The sequence below is a fragment of the Haliaeetus leucocephalus genome, unplaced genomic scaffold, assembly GCF_000737465.1.
Source record: "Haliaeetus leucocephalus isolate CR32 unplaced genomic scaffold, Haliaeetus_leucocephalus-4.0 Scaffold273, whole genome shotgun sequence".
Classification (NCBI taxonomy): Eukaryota; Metazoa; Chordata; class Aves; order Accipitriformes; family Accipitridae; genus Haliaeetus; species Haliaeetus leucocephalus.
This window is the reverse complement of record NW_010972709.1, coordinates 8,645,300-8,662,344: the sequence shown is the minus strand read 5'-3', so window position 1 is coordinate 8,662,344 and position 17,045 is coordinate 8,645,300. Positions and strand designations below refer to the sequence as shown.

General features: G+C 42.5%; 1 protein-coding gene across 1 annotated transcript in view; it reads right to left on the bottom strand.

Moving 5' to 3' along the window:
* Positions 1–3,128: 3,128 nt before the first annotated feature.
* Positions 3,129–17,045, bottom strand: part of NFATC2 (nuclear factor of activated T-cells, cytoplasmic, calcineurin-dependent 2) — a 67,227-nt gene continuing 53,310 nt past the window's right edge. The window contains exons 7-10 of the mRNA XM_010569785.1: positions 7,250–7,305; positions 6,196–6,322; positions 3,937–4,632; positions 3,129–3,310 (exon numbers count right to left, since the gene is read on the bottom strand). Coding sequence (XP_010568087.1) covers positions 3,129–3,310; positions 3,937–4,632; positions 6,196–6,322; positions 7,250–7,305 — 1,061 coding nt within the window. The remainder of the gene's footprint in view (positions 3,311–3,936; positions 4,633–6,195; positions 6,323–7,249; positions 7,306–17,045) is intronic.

Genomic DNA, 17,045 nt, shown 5'->3' with positions numbered 1-17,045 from the left:
TGTCACAGATGGGGAACTCTGGCACACGGCAGCTGAGCGGCTTCCCCAGGGCTACACAAGAAACCTCTGGCTCTGCAGCATGAGCATGGGCAGTCCAGGGCATGACCAGCACCCCAAGCCCTGGGGCGCTGGTCTCTCGATCCCCCTCTCCCTCGATCCTGCCCCACCAAGGGATTTTGGACGGTGCTGCAAATAACTACTTTTTTAACTGGGTTTGTGCTTTGAATAGCTAACCTGATTGCTCTGAAGGTGTTGAAAGACCAAAGTTCTATTTGTCAACTTATTTCTGTGGTTGTTTGTGTAATCTTTACCATTGTGGGAGGTTTTGGTTATGAATAATATTAAGATGAGGCCTTGGCTGAAACGTCCTGAGCATTGTTTCATCCGATGGCTTTCACTCGCATTTGAAGCTAATCACTACTTGCTGGCATTAGGCTGGACACCTCATGCATCCTAAGGATGTCCTGACCACGGTTTATATTCACTTCCAAAGTTTTTCCAACAGTAACTAATCTCTGAGGCAGAGGTGTGCAACAAAGGTTTCTCTGCTAATTTTTCATGAATAGTCCCTTCCTCTGGGGATTTGTCTTTACACTATTTGATATCAAAAAGTTACAGATACATATATTTTTTGACAGAGAAATATGGAGGTATATGGAGGAATATGTATATGAAGGTATACATATGCGTGGCAATATCTAACCTGCATCAGTCTTCCTAATGGCTGCATTTCCAAATCCAGCCTCTGGGACTTGATAGCTACAGCCTTCCTTCCAGTAACCATGCATTTCATCATTAAGTCTGCGAAGGGGAAAGTTGAGAAGTTGCAAGGGGGCTGCATAGGCTGGGCTGGGCACCCCTTGCTCAGAGGTAGCACTGGCAAGAGGATAATAGAAGCAAATGCTCCTTCCAAGAAAGCATATGGTAGGTCTCTACATCTGCAGTACAGTCAGAAATGAGCTACAGACACGCCAAAGTTACCACTAAGGTAGCCAGCATGGATGGTACCAGTTGTGCAGCTACTGCATGAAGAGTTCCTCGCACATGGCAAAACACACCTGAGAAGACAGGTAAATACTTGCCATCACCTGCCTTAAGGTCCATGCTGGTTTTGGCTACACTGCTGGTGCTATTCAACCTCGAGAGCTTACAGCTTTATGAGCTATGGTCCCACATTTGACTCCTTCCTGTGGAGGTGGAACCAGCTCTTATCTTTACAAGGTGGGAGGTAAAGACAGGTTAGGTGTGCTAAGTCCCCAGTATTATGTGCCCTGTGGAGCAGTGAAGGCTCTGAGCAAAGAACAAATCATGGTCTCTGGATGAAGGACAAATACTTTTTTTTACAGCAGGGAAGATATGAAAATAATGAAGGGTCTTGCCAGCAGTGGCAGCAGGAAGCTGGAAGAGGTAAAGAGAAATAGCAATTGTGTTAGCTATGAGATGTTCTTCTCTGGTCACTTCCAGGAAAGCTCAAAGACTGGGACAGCATACCCACTCTGAGAGGCAACAGCTTCAGCAATGAGGAACTGATGGAGCGGGGCTTGTCCCAGGTCATTCAAAAAGTTCGTGGCAAAGCTCAGAATAGAAGCAAAGTCCAGAACACCAAGGCTGCATGTTAACCACAAAGGCAGAGGACAAGAGTTGACAAGAGGAGGTCATAATCATAGAAAGGGACGAAAGCTGGACTGTCAGCAGAAATATGGAGAAAGAAGAACAAAGAAGAGGGAGGAGGAAGATGGGGGAAGGGAAGAAGAGAGAAGGGAAGCGAGAGACAGTGGTTGCCTAAGAGTTTGTGCATCAGCGGCAGTGCAGCGCACTCATGCCAAGCCTGGCTGCGGAACCATCAGCTCAATGTCTATCCCTGAAAAATCACAGCAAGACCTAACAGCTCACTTTATCTCAGAAGAGCTTTCTGGATAAAAGGGATTTGAGGGTAAAGCCTCCATAATCCTTTGGGTTTGCTTTCTTTTAATACTATAAAGCACAAAAATAAACTTTCTAGTCAGGAAAAATATGGCTTTTGTTATGTTTTGAGTCACTTTTCCCCAGCAGCAAACAAAGTGGCTTTTCAATTCAAGTCCTGAACATTTCAGAATGAAATGTTTTGCACAGTCCTAAAGTAAATCGCAATTCTCCAAGTCACACTTCTAGCTAATGTAAACTCATTGAGGTCAGTAAAGAGACTGCATGTGACTGATCTTGCCTGGCCTGACTTGGGTGGCATAATTGATAAATTAATCTCTAGTTGAAATCAATTCAGGATGATCCAGTCAGCCAAGCAGAAGCCTGGAATTTCATTATTAACTTGCTGCTATTCTGCCTAATGGCTCCCCTTAGCATGGAGGTTGAGTGCACCCTTGTGAGCTACGCTATAGTTAGATGTTACTGGCCTGATTCAAAACCCAGCGAAATTAATTTTGCAGTCCATTTTGGGAGTTCATTTAAGTGGACTTTTGCTTGAATCTGAAGTTTGCTAGCTTTTACTTCGAGATTCTTTCTTTTTTATTTCTTTTACAAGGTTTGTACCAAGTATTTTTAGAAACGTGGAAGAACCTCTCAGCCTCTCATATTAAAAGAACCTTAAAACAGTGTTCAATTTTACTATTAGAAAGACTATCTTGCTGTGTTATCATGCCCCACTCCCTGAATGGGAAGTGGATTTTACTTAGCTATTTTCTTGCAGATCCAGCAAATCTCCTAAATCAAATCCACTGACAAAACCCAATTCAACACTCCTCTTCAGACAAGAGGAGCAGTAAAAACTCTCCAGATTTTACTGTGATGGCACCAAAGCTATATCAACCACATTTCAAACGCAGACTAACGGAGAAAACCATCCAAACTCTACTCTGCCCACAAAAAAAGCAATGAAGTCTGTACATGATACAGCCACAGAGCACTCAGTACCTAAGCTGAAGAAACCTCTTGTTCTTCTTGTGTTTCGTGGGCACAGTTTCACAACTCTATGTGAGTAACTGCAGTAAAAATCCCAAACTACTGGGTGCTTACAAAGCACATAATGGTGCACATTCACAAGATCAAACCATGCATGCAATTGCTTAGACTGAGAGGATAGCAGCAGTGAATATATGTGAAAATCAGGTCTGTACTTCATGCATAAGAACACCCTATATTTGCAGCAATATATCCAGCAACATCACTCTGCTCCCACTAAAATCAATGTTGGGTTTGCTACTGGCCTTTATGACTGCAGCATCCAGCTGCACTATTAACTTTGCATTGATTTCCTCTTGCAAGGAACATACTTTAATAAAAGAACCAATCAACCAGATTGTCAATAGTTGCCTACCTAAGAATAAGCAGGATATGTTCAAAGAAAGCTTTACTCTAAATTATATTCATTCCTAAAGGCTAAATCTGCTGGCTCACAACAAAGAAACATCATTGTTTTACTTATCAATGTCCTACTGTTCATCTAGAACATCTGCAATAGTTTTGCCTGGAGCACTACCCCATTCATTACAGGCCTTGATAGACTGTTCAATGGGCTTTTTTTTGGTACAAAATGTACAGAAGCATTTTACAAAGTGGACTTTGCCCTGGTATGAATAATAAAAAAATAATTAATTAAAAAGTGCATTTTGTTTCAGAATCTCCATTTTCCAAACTAACCTTTGGCAAATGGAAACAAAATGGCAACAGCTCGAAACCTGACAGCTCACTCCATGGCACGAAGCAAGACAGAGGGTTTCTGCAGAACACTGTTTTTTGCTTAGTTGCCAAAGTGCATTGCCATCTACCAAAAATGCAGTTGATGAAAGACCAAAATACAGCATGAGCAAACAGCAAAAATCCACACCCATTAAAAGCAGGCCATGTTGGTTTTGTGCCGAGGAACAGGTGGGATTTATAAGTCCCTAAACTGCCCCCCTCCCTCCAACAAACTGACCCATACAAGACAAGAGCGGTGCTTACCATCATCCAGATATGCTTGGTCCAGATTCTGTTCCTGTTTAATAGTGACTCCAGCTGGTAACACTTCCTTCTGGTCGCTAACCGGTGGTCCATTTTTTGCTGCTCGCTGGCCTGAGGCTGTCTGCTGCTGAATCACGGTAGGATATGAACTTGGACTTAACCTTTGTGCTTGACTGACCTGGGGCTGGCTGGATCTTGCAACATTGGATGTAAAATTTTCACAGCACATGATGTGCTGAAATTCTTGGTGACTTCCACACCTCAGCTGCTGGTTGGTTGGAGAATAGTGAATCACCGGAGAAGACTGCTGGTTGCCTGGAGAGTGGTGGAGCACCGCTGAAGTTTGGCCTGGAGAACCAGCGTGAACCAGCACTGACCGATGGGCATCTGAAATAGCAACTGGTGTAGCCATCAAATTGGATTGCTGGTAGCCCAGTTGGCTCGGACTAAGGCTCTTGCTTCTTTGGTATATTACAGCGGCTGGATTCTGCTGATGGTATCGAGAATCAGGAGAAGAAAGGCCTGAGCGCAACTGCTGGCAAGGAGCCATAGTGGCCACAAGACAGGAAGGGGATTCGGTGACCATTGTATGCTGTGAATAGTAAGGCTGTGTTACTGTTCCCAGACCACTGTGTACTGTATTGCAGATTAAGGCTGGATCATAGTCATCAATGGGCTCTGTTTTGATTGATGGTACTAGAATAAAGCATGCAAAGGACATTATTCGTAACAAGCTGATGAGAAACAGAGAGGTTTTCCTTGAAGTAATAAGAGATTTAAGCCGTTTACAAGATTTGCATGTGCGAGCTCATATCTCGCAGGCATTGAGTTTAATAAATCACGTATATGCAATCATGTCAGAGACTCTCTTGAAAGCACTCTATACTTAGAAGTTCTTTAAAATCTTTAATGATCTATTTAACCACAAATTTTTGAAAATTGAGAAAATCAATACTTTAGCTCATTCTGGAACATAAGCAAAATAATAAGCCATAGACAGGTGTTTCTTGTAGTACTTCCATCTCAAAGGAAGACTGAATAACTGGAAATCCTATGACATATGCATCTCCTCTTTTTCTGTGAAACATTTAACTAGTGACCAAAGGCACAGCTGAACTATTTTAGGGCTTTCTTTTTAGCTCCTTTGCTACATGTAACTTCCGCAGTACTGAGAGCTGAAGATCTTTCTGACGCCATCATTTAAAAGACCATGATTTTACTGAGAGTTGTGTGAATCTTGGCGTGGATAACTGATGGTCACCTACAGACAAATTCTCACATTTCTAACGCTTTTTGTCAAATCCTCCCCAAAACTCAGTACAGAAATACCATACAATGGAAACCATACAATGGCCATGCAACTGGGTTATTTTTTGGAAGTATAAAGCTTCCTTCTCTGAAGTGGTCTATTTTAGGGATCATATTGAGATAATATTGTACTTCTCAATAGTATTCCATAACACAACAATTTAGCAACTATACAAAACCTTCACATTGGTGATATCCTATACAGTTCATAAATTCATGGAGAGGACCAGAGATTTCCAGCCTGGAGGAGACCGAAATAAGAATCAGAATGAATGTTTGCTCATCCTTAGAAACCAGTCAAATTAAGACATCATTCTGAAGCTTTCAAAAAATCTGGTACTGTTATTTTATGCTTTCTGGTTTCGACAAACACAATAATCTGATTTTCTCACAATATTTTTCTCCCAGCCAAAGCTGAGAAATTCTGGGAATCTCATTAGTAATCCTACTGCATTTATTGTGACATGGCTCACCAATTCCCAAGAGGAAGAACATCAGAAAAGCATTCATATTTCTCTCAACCAGCCTCATTCTGAAGAATATACCGCTCGTCTTCCTCCATACCAAGCCCTTGTTACTTTCCCAGATCTGATGTTATCTTACTGTCATACACGTCAGCTGGGGAAGGCAATGCTCATGGTTTTCACAGGGTCACATCATGTCACAGACTGAGTCTGCTCCCACTAAGGCTGTTGGCAAACTTCCATCAAGTGAATGGGGCAGCATCAGCCCATTGCCAAGACAACTGTCCCATTAAATTTATGGGAAATTCCTGATCATAAATCACGTGCATCCTTTAAACCAAACAGTTGTTGAGTGCTTAGCTGCACTCAGCTGAATTAAATTAGTAAAAATATAGATCCTCAAATAATGGCAAGAAAACAACACAGCAGAAAATAAAATCTTGCTCATGAGAACTAGGCAACAACTTGCTGTGTCCTTGACAATTACCTGGGTGATAGGTAAAATGCTGGGGTTGGCTTCTTTTTCTTTTCCCATTGATGACGTAAAAATTCACCTTCACAGCTGTGCGGATGTGCTTGTTACGGTACTCTGGTACTTCTACAAAAAGCATGCTCTGAAACAATGAAAGGTGACAATACAGAATTAGTAACTGAGACTGACCAGAGATTCTTGGGTGCATCTCCCCTGTCACACATCCAGGCATAAAGGAAGAGAAATCTTCCTATTCATCCCTACAAAGAAGGGTATGAAAAGAAGAAAGGGGAAAAAAGGGCAGATGGTGAAAGACGAGAAGATTTTTGGTACTAGGAAGCTGGTTTCTATGTACTGTATTCTCTCTGGTACTTGATGTTGTCCTGAACTTAGAGAAAGAAGTCTCAGCTACAAATAAAACACACAGAATGGTGATAAATGTGGCAGCACTGTAAATCACACTGTGCCTGATAAACAAGCATGTATTGCAGAATTCCCTCTTTTTCTTAAACTTGATTATTCTATAGGTTTTTTTACTTATACACAGCCAGATCCTGCTTCCATGGAAATTAACAGCGAGTCTCTCATTCTCTTCCGCAAGGGCAGGCATGGCCCATGGCAATTTAAGTGCTAGCTCCTAAATGCACTGAACAACTACAGTAAGGTCCCATTAAGCAAAGTGAACAAAGAGGCTCATTCCCTTGAAAGATCAATGTTCATTTCAAATACTGCAGTATAAATCCTGTCCTGCTAAGTACAGTGCACCCAAGACTTCCATACAGGCAAAAGGAAGTCAGGACAGCCAGCATCCTGCAGAGGACAGGGCTGATACAATAGTCTTCTGCAAGAACACAAAATCTAGCAGTTATTCAATTTGCTGTGGGTTACTGCTAAATGAATAGTTTCTTTTTGCAACACATTTACTGCTGAAGCATTTGACATTTGTTCATCACAGCAGCAAGATAGCTGCTCTTTCTGCTTTTGAGACGCTCTTTGAAAACTACCCCTTGAATACAGCTTGCTGTCTGAGAAGCCCAAGGAGAGGACATCCAATGTTTTGCATACTTACAGGCTGGCTCTTATCTTTGTCCACTGTTGCCTCCATTTCCCAGATCTGCTGCCCATCTAGAAGAATATCACAATATTAACCTCACTGTATTTTTTTATATCATAAGGTTTGACTTAAAAAAAAGGAAACCAATTAAGGGCATCAAGTTAGTAAAGCTCTCAAAATGGACTTAATTTCAAGCACCTTCCCAGTCCTAACCAAAAGCAACAGCATTTAATTTAAACATATCATTGAACACTTCTCTCGCCAGGAAAATACATATTAAAATTAAATGTTTATGTAGAAATTAGCCAAACTGAGGAATGAAATATTTAGTACAGGTGCAACATGTGCTTTTTACCAGACTTGATTTCAGCCAGTTTGACTGATGGAGGGCATCAGAAGGTCAGAAAACTTGTTAAGAGTCACATTTGGTCAGCAGCTTAGCAAACTTTCTGCTATTTTAAGCTAAGACCACATGGCTCCCCACCAGTGGGGTAAGTGGTGGAATGGCCAAGGAGGTGGAAGAAGGACTAGCTAAAAATCCAGATCTCATACAGGGTGCACGGAGATGGAAGCAAGCAAACTGAGCCACTTCAGGGCTGATTTTTAGAGGTGCTGCACAGTGAAACTGGCAGATGCTCTGAATTCTCACAGGAGCGTAAGTTTTTCTAGAAGTAGTTCAACTGGGACAGATTCTTACCGTAATTGGGAAACCAGCCGTATAGGGTGCTTGATTTCTGCTATGCATGCCCTCTTACTATTTATACTCATTTCTTACATGTGCAATATGAAACCTCAGCACACGATACCTAGCAATACAGCTCCTCTGATCAAGTAACAAGCCCAACGTCTCTGACAGTGAATCCACACCTCAGCACTGCCACCACTGCAGGCTGTGACAGAGTGCCACCGGCAGTCCTAAAGTCACTACAAAGCACCAAATATTCACCATACTCAGTGTAAAAGAACCTCATTGCATGTGTGAGAGCCGCTACCTCTGAACCACTGAAAGTCTTTCTGCTCTTAATTACATCCACGCAGCTCGTCTCCATTCTGAGTTACATAAAATTGTATTTATAGAGGAAAATAAAATTTGATCCCCTTGTATGCAATACCATCAAAGTAACCCCAGTGCTATAAGAGTACATCAGTAGTGACATGACATTTGTACACAGACTGGGCGCTTCATCTGGCTACAAATATTTCTTAAATCTACTGTCACCCACACTTCCCAGAAGCATCTTTTAGCAATGCCTTCCTTATTACTTTTTTTTTTTTTTTTTTTTTAGATTTTAATCTCTACCCCTTTGATTTTTATATTCCGCTGAGCCTTTTAGCCAAGCAATTTGCAGAAGAAAAATACTGATGGGAAAAAAATTGCCTCATACCTTTCTGAAAGCTTGATTTTAAAATGAATAGGGGACACGTATCCAAACGAACCGATGTGACTTGAAATACTGCAGCCGCAAGGCTGGTGCTTGCTTTAGAGAAGGGGAGGCAGCTCCCCGGCGCGTTTCTGCGGGGGTTCCCCAGACTGCACGCCCAGGTCTGGCCGGACAGGGGTGGAGGTCTCCTAAAACCAGTCCTTCTCACAGGACTTTTTATTTTTCCCAATTCTTGGAAATTCTGCAAGAGCTGCTTTTGTCCTCTGTTATTTAAGTACTTCTGCTTCTGGCGAAAAGGGAAATGAAAGAGTATTTTTAAATGCATTTTGCATTTTTTTCTGTTGTTTTCCTCTTTGTTCTCCGCTCTGCGCAGACAATGAGCTGACAGATGTGCTCGGCTCTCCGGGCAGCCTCTCCCTGAGCGGGACTCGAGCTGCTGCTCCACAGACAGGCCAGGCCAGGCCAGGCCAGGCCGCAGCCCCAGGGAGGGCCCTGCCTGCCCCAGCTCCGTGTCCTCTCAGCCCGGGGGTCCCTCCCAGAGTGCCCACCGCAGCAGGCAGGACCTCGCCTCCCCTAGCACCCTCCACCTCAGAGCCCTCTGCTATGCTTTGGGCCCTAAACACCCACCATGGAGAGAAGGGTTTTCCCTGAGGCCGTCGCCAGCAGCGTGCCCCTTCCTCCCTCAGGACGGGCCGGCTCACCGGGGTGTTTGGGCTGGCTGCCTGGCTTGTGGTGGGGCAGGAGTGGGCACGGAGCGCTGGCTGGGCTTCCTCACCCCTCATCCTTCCCGCTGGGGAAGCGGAGGCAACCGAGGAATAGCTGGCGGTTTGGTTCCGTCCATCAGTTAGTTACCTGCGAGAGGGGAGAGAGAGCCCAGACCTCCAACGCCTCCTGCCGCTACAGGCACAGCATTCTGGTGCAAGGAGAAAACGCTAAATAAATCTGACTTTTTTCTTTTTTTTTTTTTCCCAAGCGTTTCAAGCTCCCCTGCAGTGAGTCAGTTGTCTTTTCTACGCTAACACATGGATTAGTGACGGACTGCCAGAGCAGAGACAGCCTAAGCAAGCTGTGTAATTAGAGCCTGCAAGGCTCTCGCCCAATTTGCTGTTTAGCCCTCACATCCCAAAGGACCGCTGTGCAAAGGAATGGAAAATACTTCATTATTTAACAATAAGCATTCACTTTGGCCACTGCTCTGGACTGTTGCAGGTTAAATCTATACCCCTGTTAACACAGCTAACTCTGCACAGTTGCTGAAATAGTAAACATCTTGGGGAAGGGGCAAGCCACCAAATACTGGGGGTTTAATCCAGCAAATACTAAACGCATTGTCTGATGACAAGGCAGTTAATACTTAATGGGGGGATTCCTCTTCCAGGTGATCTTTATGGAAAGAAACCATCATAGTAGGTGTTAAGGAACCTCCCCACACACCCCAAAAAAACCCAACGGATAAATTTTTATAGTTCTCTGAGGAAAAGAGGAGGGAAAAGGAAACAACAAAAAACATCATAAAATAAAGAGCTCTGATAAAGACACACATCGGGAGCTGTCTAAGCAATGCAATATGAAGATGTCCTGACAAGGACAGCCAAGTGGGAATATTTGACATTGGTTTTCCTCCAGGCAGAATGTTTTCATCTTTGTTTCTGTACTGCTAAATTCAAACAGGCTGTGCAGATACAACAGCACTAACTTCACAAAGAAGGTAGAAATCAAAAGGATTTGTTGGGCCAAAATGCATTAAAAAAAGGAGAAACGAGCCTCCAAGTCATCTGCCGTATTCAAGAGGCCTGTAAAGCACATGCAACCACAATCACAATGGATTTGATTTAGTAACTGAGCCACTGAAATTGCACTAAAAGCTAATGAAGCCAACCATAAAAATCAAACGATGTTTAGGCTGAGTCCAAAGTCTGTGGGGATTAAAAGTAAGAATGAGAATAAGGCCAACCAAACAAGAAATAAATGTATTTGGGGTTATCATTCTAATGATGATAGATGCTTCTGTTTGGATATATTCATGCTTGTGGCAGCTAAACAGGTTTCTAATTAATCTGTCAGCAGCAGCAATCCCTGTTCTTTAAGCACTGAAGCCCTGTTGAATATAACCACTCTGCAGCTCACTCCCTGACCTTTATACTTAAATATCATGATGTTGCTCCATCTGTCTCACTGCTTCACTTTCATAGTTGTGAATGTACAAACTTTAGCTCAAGACAATCAATATTTGCTTTTCCTTTAACCCCTCTGGATACACACATTATGGTGAGCTTTTGGCAGAAGGATGAGGGAGGCTGTGAATATAATGAAAAATACAACTGCATTCAGAAATCTCTCTCTACTTTAACCTATCCTTTTTGCTGGTAATGAAAAGAAATCTTTTGATTATGCACACTCAGAGAGTTAATGAAGAGCAGGAGGAATAAACTGAGAAGTCTAAGGCCCATCTGTAAGACAATTAGAGGAAATTTTGAACAGAGAAAACTTGCACCAAACTGTCAACACATTTATCATCTTTAGATTGTGCATAAATGAGGACTTTTTTAGGAGGAAATTAAATTGGATGTTTGAAGAAAGTCATCAGCAAAAATGGGATTTTTATCGTAAGGCTGTGCTAAAAATCATAACGCTGATATGATGGTAGAGCATAGCCCCCAATACAAAACATGCATCACGACCTTGCTATGCTGAAGTAGGCCCTTTTTTCCAGTGCCAGTGTTGCAACCCAGGTGGTGCCTAAACACTACAGATGCATTTTGCTTTGAGCAGAAGGTTGGGCTCAACAACCTCCGGAGGACCCTTCTGGCCTCAATTACCCTGTAATTCTGTCATGCCACAAACGGGACGAATGACTGGTCCCCTCCCTGCTTGCAAACCAAGAAGATAAGCCCCAACTTGACTAATAATCTAGAATCTACAAGTACAGACAGCTATTTATTGCACATAATTAAACCTGCTTTGACAGTGGAGAGGTAAGAAAACTGCAAGAGAGCAACAGCATCATTTTTGCTGGAGTACTGTAAGACCGTGAGCGCACAGATGTAGAGAACATGTGCTCTGCAAGCTGCATTCAGCACTGGTCTGTCCTGACAGTGATACGCGCCAGCCAGAGCACTGCAGGGATGTCCCAGTACATGCGTGGATCACAGGGGAACTTGGTGCCAGGTCCACGTGTGTGGTGTGCCTCAAATTCTACCTCCACTATGGGGAATTCGATCCGCACCTCTGAAAAGAGAAGTAGTTCCACTAAAGATGATAACATATTTTTGGATTTAGACCCTGAGGTCTTACCAGCTATGGCTGCCTCATGCAATATTTTTACTGTTGTGGTTCCCCGCTCATTTAATGGTTTGTCTTAGTTGGCAAGTCTTTTAACACCACAGGTCAGTGAAATGTTCAGGAAATAGAGATTTTTGTGCTGCTTCAGGGCTATGAGACTTAGCATTAAACCCTGATGAGAGATCTGATTGTGTCAGCACTCTTTGGAGGAATGAATGAGTTGTTGGAAGAAAGTAATTCTACCCTCTGTAACTCAAACAGTGATCATACCAAAAGTCTTGCTTCAAACTTTGGGGAAAATCAAAACGTCAGACTGCATTAGGAACATTTAGGGTGATTCTCTGCAGCCCCTTATAGGGCTTTTTTTAATTAGCCAATTAAAGGTTTTCTGAACCAGTTACAGCCTTTACACATTATTCAGGATCCCTTACTCATGACTTTGGGGTCAGTAACTAGCACAGAAACAAACTTACTACTTTATTTGAACAAGCATGACTGATGGACTGAGAGGTTCAGGAAATTTTCTTTGCAGTTCTCTCCAGCTGAAGACTAAGTATACTATTGTGCCGATTCTGCATGTGATTTTATGCTTGAAAATGTACATTGCTTTTCAGTCAAGCATTACACAAATTACTTAATGAACAACCTGTTACCTTTTTCCCAGGCAGCAAACCATGCTAGTTCCCCAAACAAACTGAGCCTGGTAGCTGGTGGGACAGCTGCCCCGACTACACATTTCTGCAGAGTTCCCTTCAGGCTTGCAATGAATTGTCCCTATTCACTGTGTTTCTTGGAAGGTCTTCCAAAAAAGCACAATGATTATCGCTGTCAGCTTTTATCAGTAGATGATAGGCATCTCTGGAAAACAGTCAAGGTTTTTTAGAGCCACCCCAAGAACAAAATAAACAGCAATGAATGCTTTTCAGCCGAACAGACACCACTCCTGGGATGCAGAAACCTTATGGGCAGGGGAGCACTCGCACAAAGACTCTGCTGCTCTTTTAGGGGACAAATTCTCATTTCAGCTGGGAAGTTATTCTGCTTCATGTCAGTGCAAGGTTGCTCAGCATCTGCTCCCAAGCAGTTGTCTCCTTCTGAGCTTTTACTTCAGAATAGTTTTCAAACTTTAGAGCAAACACAGCATAAATGAATTTAAAACTCACAAAAGTAGAGCTATTGAATTTTTCACTGAACGTGATTTTCATGGATTTCTTTTTCTTTCTGAAGCAAGACTGCCCACTGCAGTTAATGAAGCTCTGTTTACGAGTTGAGGCCAGTGCCTTCATTTCACTGAGGACATAAGTTTGAGTCACCACGGCCAAAGATACAAGTCAAGGTCTGGGAGGTAAAAGGCCAATGGATTAGTCATCCGCCATCCAGCCCAGCCCCAAATCTGACATTTTGCACAGTGAGAACAAGTCTAGAGGAGATTTCTCCCCATCTATTGTTGAGGAATTCAGTTCACACTAAAGTAACACACAAATACAGTAGTTGAGTAGTGAAGCAGCAGGGGCAGTCTGTCATTCCAGAGCTCTTCCAAATGATTCCTTATGCCAATACATCAAAATAGATCTGTTGTTTTTTTAAGATTATACGTGTGTGTGTATGTGTGTGTGTGTATAAATTATTAAACAAAAGCTCCTCTCAAAATAAAACCACTGGGAACCTCCATGTAATAAAATGAGTCACACCAGGATGCGATGACTAAGTGGGAGAATAGGGAATTCCACTCCCCATGCCAGCTTTCTACATGATCAATTTTCTGTCAACAGGTGATGGGAGCTTGTCTCTCTGCCTTTTGTTTATTCCAAGAATTATTTTTTAATATTCTCTTTAAACAATTAAGATTCAAAGCTGAATAATCAGGACCAGGCATACTTCCACTAGGCGCCCCCATAGTAAACACTGAGCCAGGGAATCCAGGCCAGTAGTGGCTGCCTGTGTTAATAAGGATTTACCAGCTGTAAAATTCCAAAATCTTGTGTCATACGGGGAAACCTTCCAAAACACTGGATTCCACCCTGTCTCGCTGAGTCTCTAACAGCTATGGCAACTCCGTTTCTGCAGCCACACTCTTGCATTTTCGTGTGTGTGATCCTTAGATTTTTTCCTGTTTTGCAGTGTTTTTCTGGGATCCCCAGTTTAATGTCTGACAATTGCCCCATGGGATTACAAGAACACCTGGGGCAGGCAGCACATTTCAGCCAGGGGGTAAACCTGTGGGCAGAAAGGTTTGCTGGGTTTTCAGCAGCTATAATAGCAAGGAAAAGCAGAAGGTGTCCCATTTACCCTGAAACTTTCTAATTTGCACAGCAAAAAGGCCAAGCTCTAATCTGCCTGATTAATGCTTGTTACTCTTCAGTGTGCACAAATGGTGGGATTTGCTGAGACACTTTCCTCTTTTGCTTAGAAAGAACAAATAAAACAGAAACTCAAAGAGAACAAAACCTCCCTGATCCTCCCCAGTTCTGACATCTTTTTGTAGAGAACTACCAAACAGGCCCTGTGCTCCACTTTGCTGCTGCCTTACTTTGGTGCACTGCAAGGCACGAGGAGAGGAGATTAACCTGGAAGGTGATCACCTTTTGCTAAGGCAAAAATCAGGTGGGCCTCCCAACAGAGACATCTATAATTTATTCCCCTGGTTCATCCCATTGCTCTGCAGGTTTAGAATAGAGAAGGTATGCATCCAGCTTTAAATGCTGGACTCCAGCCACAGACTGCATGGAGCAGAGAAAGTGCTCTTTCTAAACTATCAAGAAAACAGCAAGGTAACAAATTTATTTCATATACTCTCTGTAGAACCTCACATGTTGGAAACAAATTGAATCATTTAAAATTACAGTACCACTCTCAGTTTTGCTAACTCTATAACTATTCCCAGATATTTGTGCTTTTTTCCTTAGCCTTTCCCATTAAAAAAACTAAACAATAGTTTGGGTTCTTTTCCCCAGATGCTGGGCTTTTGTCTCAGGTTAAGATGTCTTAAAAACCTACATTGTAACGCATGTTCAGCATTGGGTTGCATCTGCAATGGAGTTATGATCCTAGTTCTAAGATATGTCCCATTCCTCTCAATTCTCCATAACTTAAACCCTCTATTTCAGTTCATTAATTTAGAATTCAGTGAGAGAACTGGAGCTTGGAGCTTGCATTAAATATTTAAAGTTGTTTGCCGGGGTTAAATAGCAAACATCTCTTTTGGATGGATCTAGGAAAAAGGTGGAAGTTTAAAAAAAAAATTTGGTGTCTTCTTTATCTTTAATTTGCCTGAGAAAATTGCATCATTGATTTTGCATCATTATGTTCAAAGAGATACTTGTTGAAAATAGTTTGCTTTTTTTTTTTTTGCATTCCCCAGGAGCTTTTTGATCATTCATGAAACTGCCAGACTACTAACAGGCATTTAGTTCCCTGTTTGGGGTAGAGTGAGACATTTCAGAGTTGACACAACAGAAAAGGGGAACACTGCTGTAGACAGTCTTACAATTTCCTTTCACATCTCCCATAAAGGACCATGATCCTTAGCCCTGGTTCCTCACTATCATCAAAATCAATACACAAACTACCTTCTATTCACATTATACATGCCATAATGCCATCCCATCACAGTTTTCTATAGTGAATTGTCCTGCCCAGAAGACTGTTTCATGTGTCAAGTAATTTGGCTGATTTTGAGCAGATCTATATCAACTTACACAATTACAACACATACAGGCTGTAAAAGGCATTTACTGCATAGAAGAGCACTTGCAATAGTGGCTTTACTTATGATAAAATGTCAGCCAGTATGTGCCTTGGGATTCTTGGGTCTGGGGCAACACTTACTGTAGACTCAGCCTCCCAAGGAGCTTCAGCTCAAAGTAAAATATCACCCCTTTTAACTCCTTGCTTGTCAAGGCTGCCCCCCTCTTCCCATTATTGCCTGGCAATATGTAGCTGTTCATTGCTCCAGAACTGATTGCTGAGGACTCCCACACCCCATTAACGAAGGATTTACCCCATTTCACTGAACTCTCTGCCTGCTTTTCATAAGCAAGTCCCATGCCCAAACACCCAGAAGTATTGAGCTCTTGCTGCAGCTGCAGGCCAGAAGGGAGTGATGTAAGAAACCATAAATTCTTAATTTTCTGTGTTTTTAAAATCTATTATATCTAAATACATATTCAACAAATCATCACTATTGCCATCTATAAGTTGGGAATATAAAACCTTTCTAGGGAGCTGTGATTTCCTTTTAAATTTTGCAGGGAGAGGCACAGGTGAATTGATAGCATCATTGGGTTCAACTTATTGTGTTTTAGAAACAAGTCTTTCTCTAGAAAGTGGAAATTCCAAAACGAGAAAGCACTGCTGTGCTTATCTGCTAGCTTGTGATGCAGCTGGAATACTGCAAAGTGCAAATTTGAGATCAAAATCACTGTAAAGCCTGCCCATTTGCTTCTAAAAGTGAAAGTAATATGTTTTGAAGAAATGAAATTATTTACCCAGAGTTAAAGCAAGTCTGCAATGAGAGATGTACAGAAGTGCTGGAAATCAGAGACACACTGTGAAGTAATACAGCTATCATCAGAATAGTTATTAACATTATTGTTATTCCAGTGATAGGCAAGCCATTACAAGGGATGTAACAGGTACATGTGGCCATGGGTGCTCCTGAGCACACAAGTCACTGCAGTTAGCGTACCTGGATGTGCAACGAGAGCCCATCTCCTACAGCAACCCCGAGCAGACAGCAACACATAAATATATATCTGCGAAGCTGAGAGCCACCAACCTCAAAGAAAATGGGCACATGCTGGACACCTGATGCACACCTCAAGTAGTGTAATACTGCTCCCGCTGTGCATGAAGACATGAATGCTACTGCCGTACCTGAAGCAACAAACTCTGTGAATTGTATTTCTGATATTTTAGTAAAGCTGCCAGGTATGCCAAAGGGGGTATAGGAGGGAGCCAGAGGAGGTACAAGATGGAACAAGAGGGAGGGAAGATGAAAGGCTCGTGGGTCTTGGTATCCTGGCACTGGCACAGGCTCTGTGGTTTGCTTCTAGGGTACAGAGGCAAGTGCATTCCATTCAGACACAGCATTTTGGGCACTGTGCAGATGAAAGCCTCAACTCGCCACTCAACTCAACACACTGAAC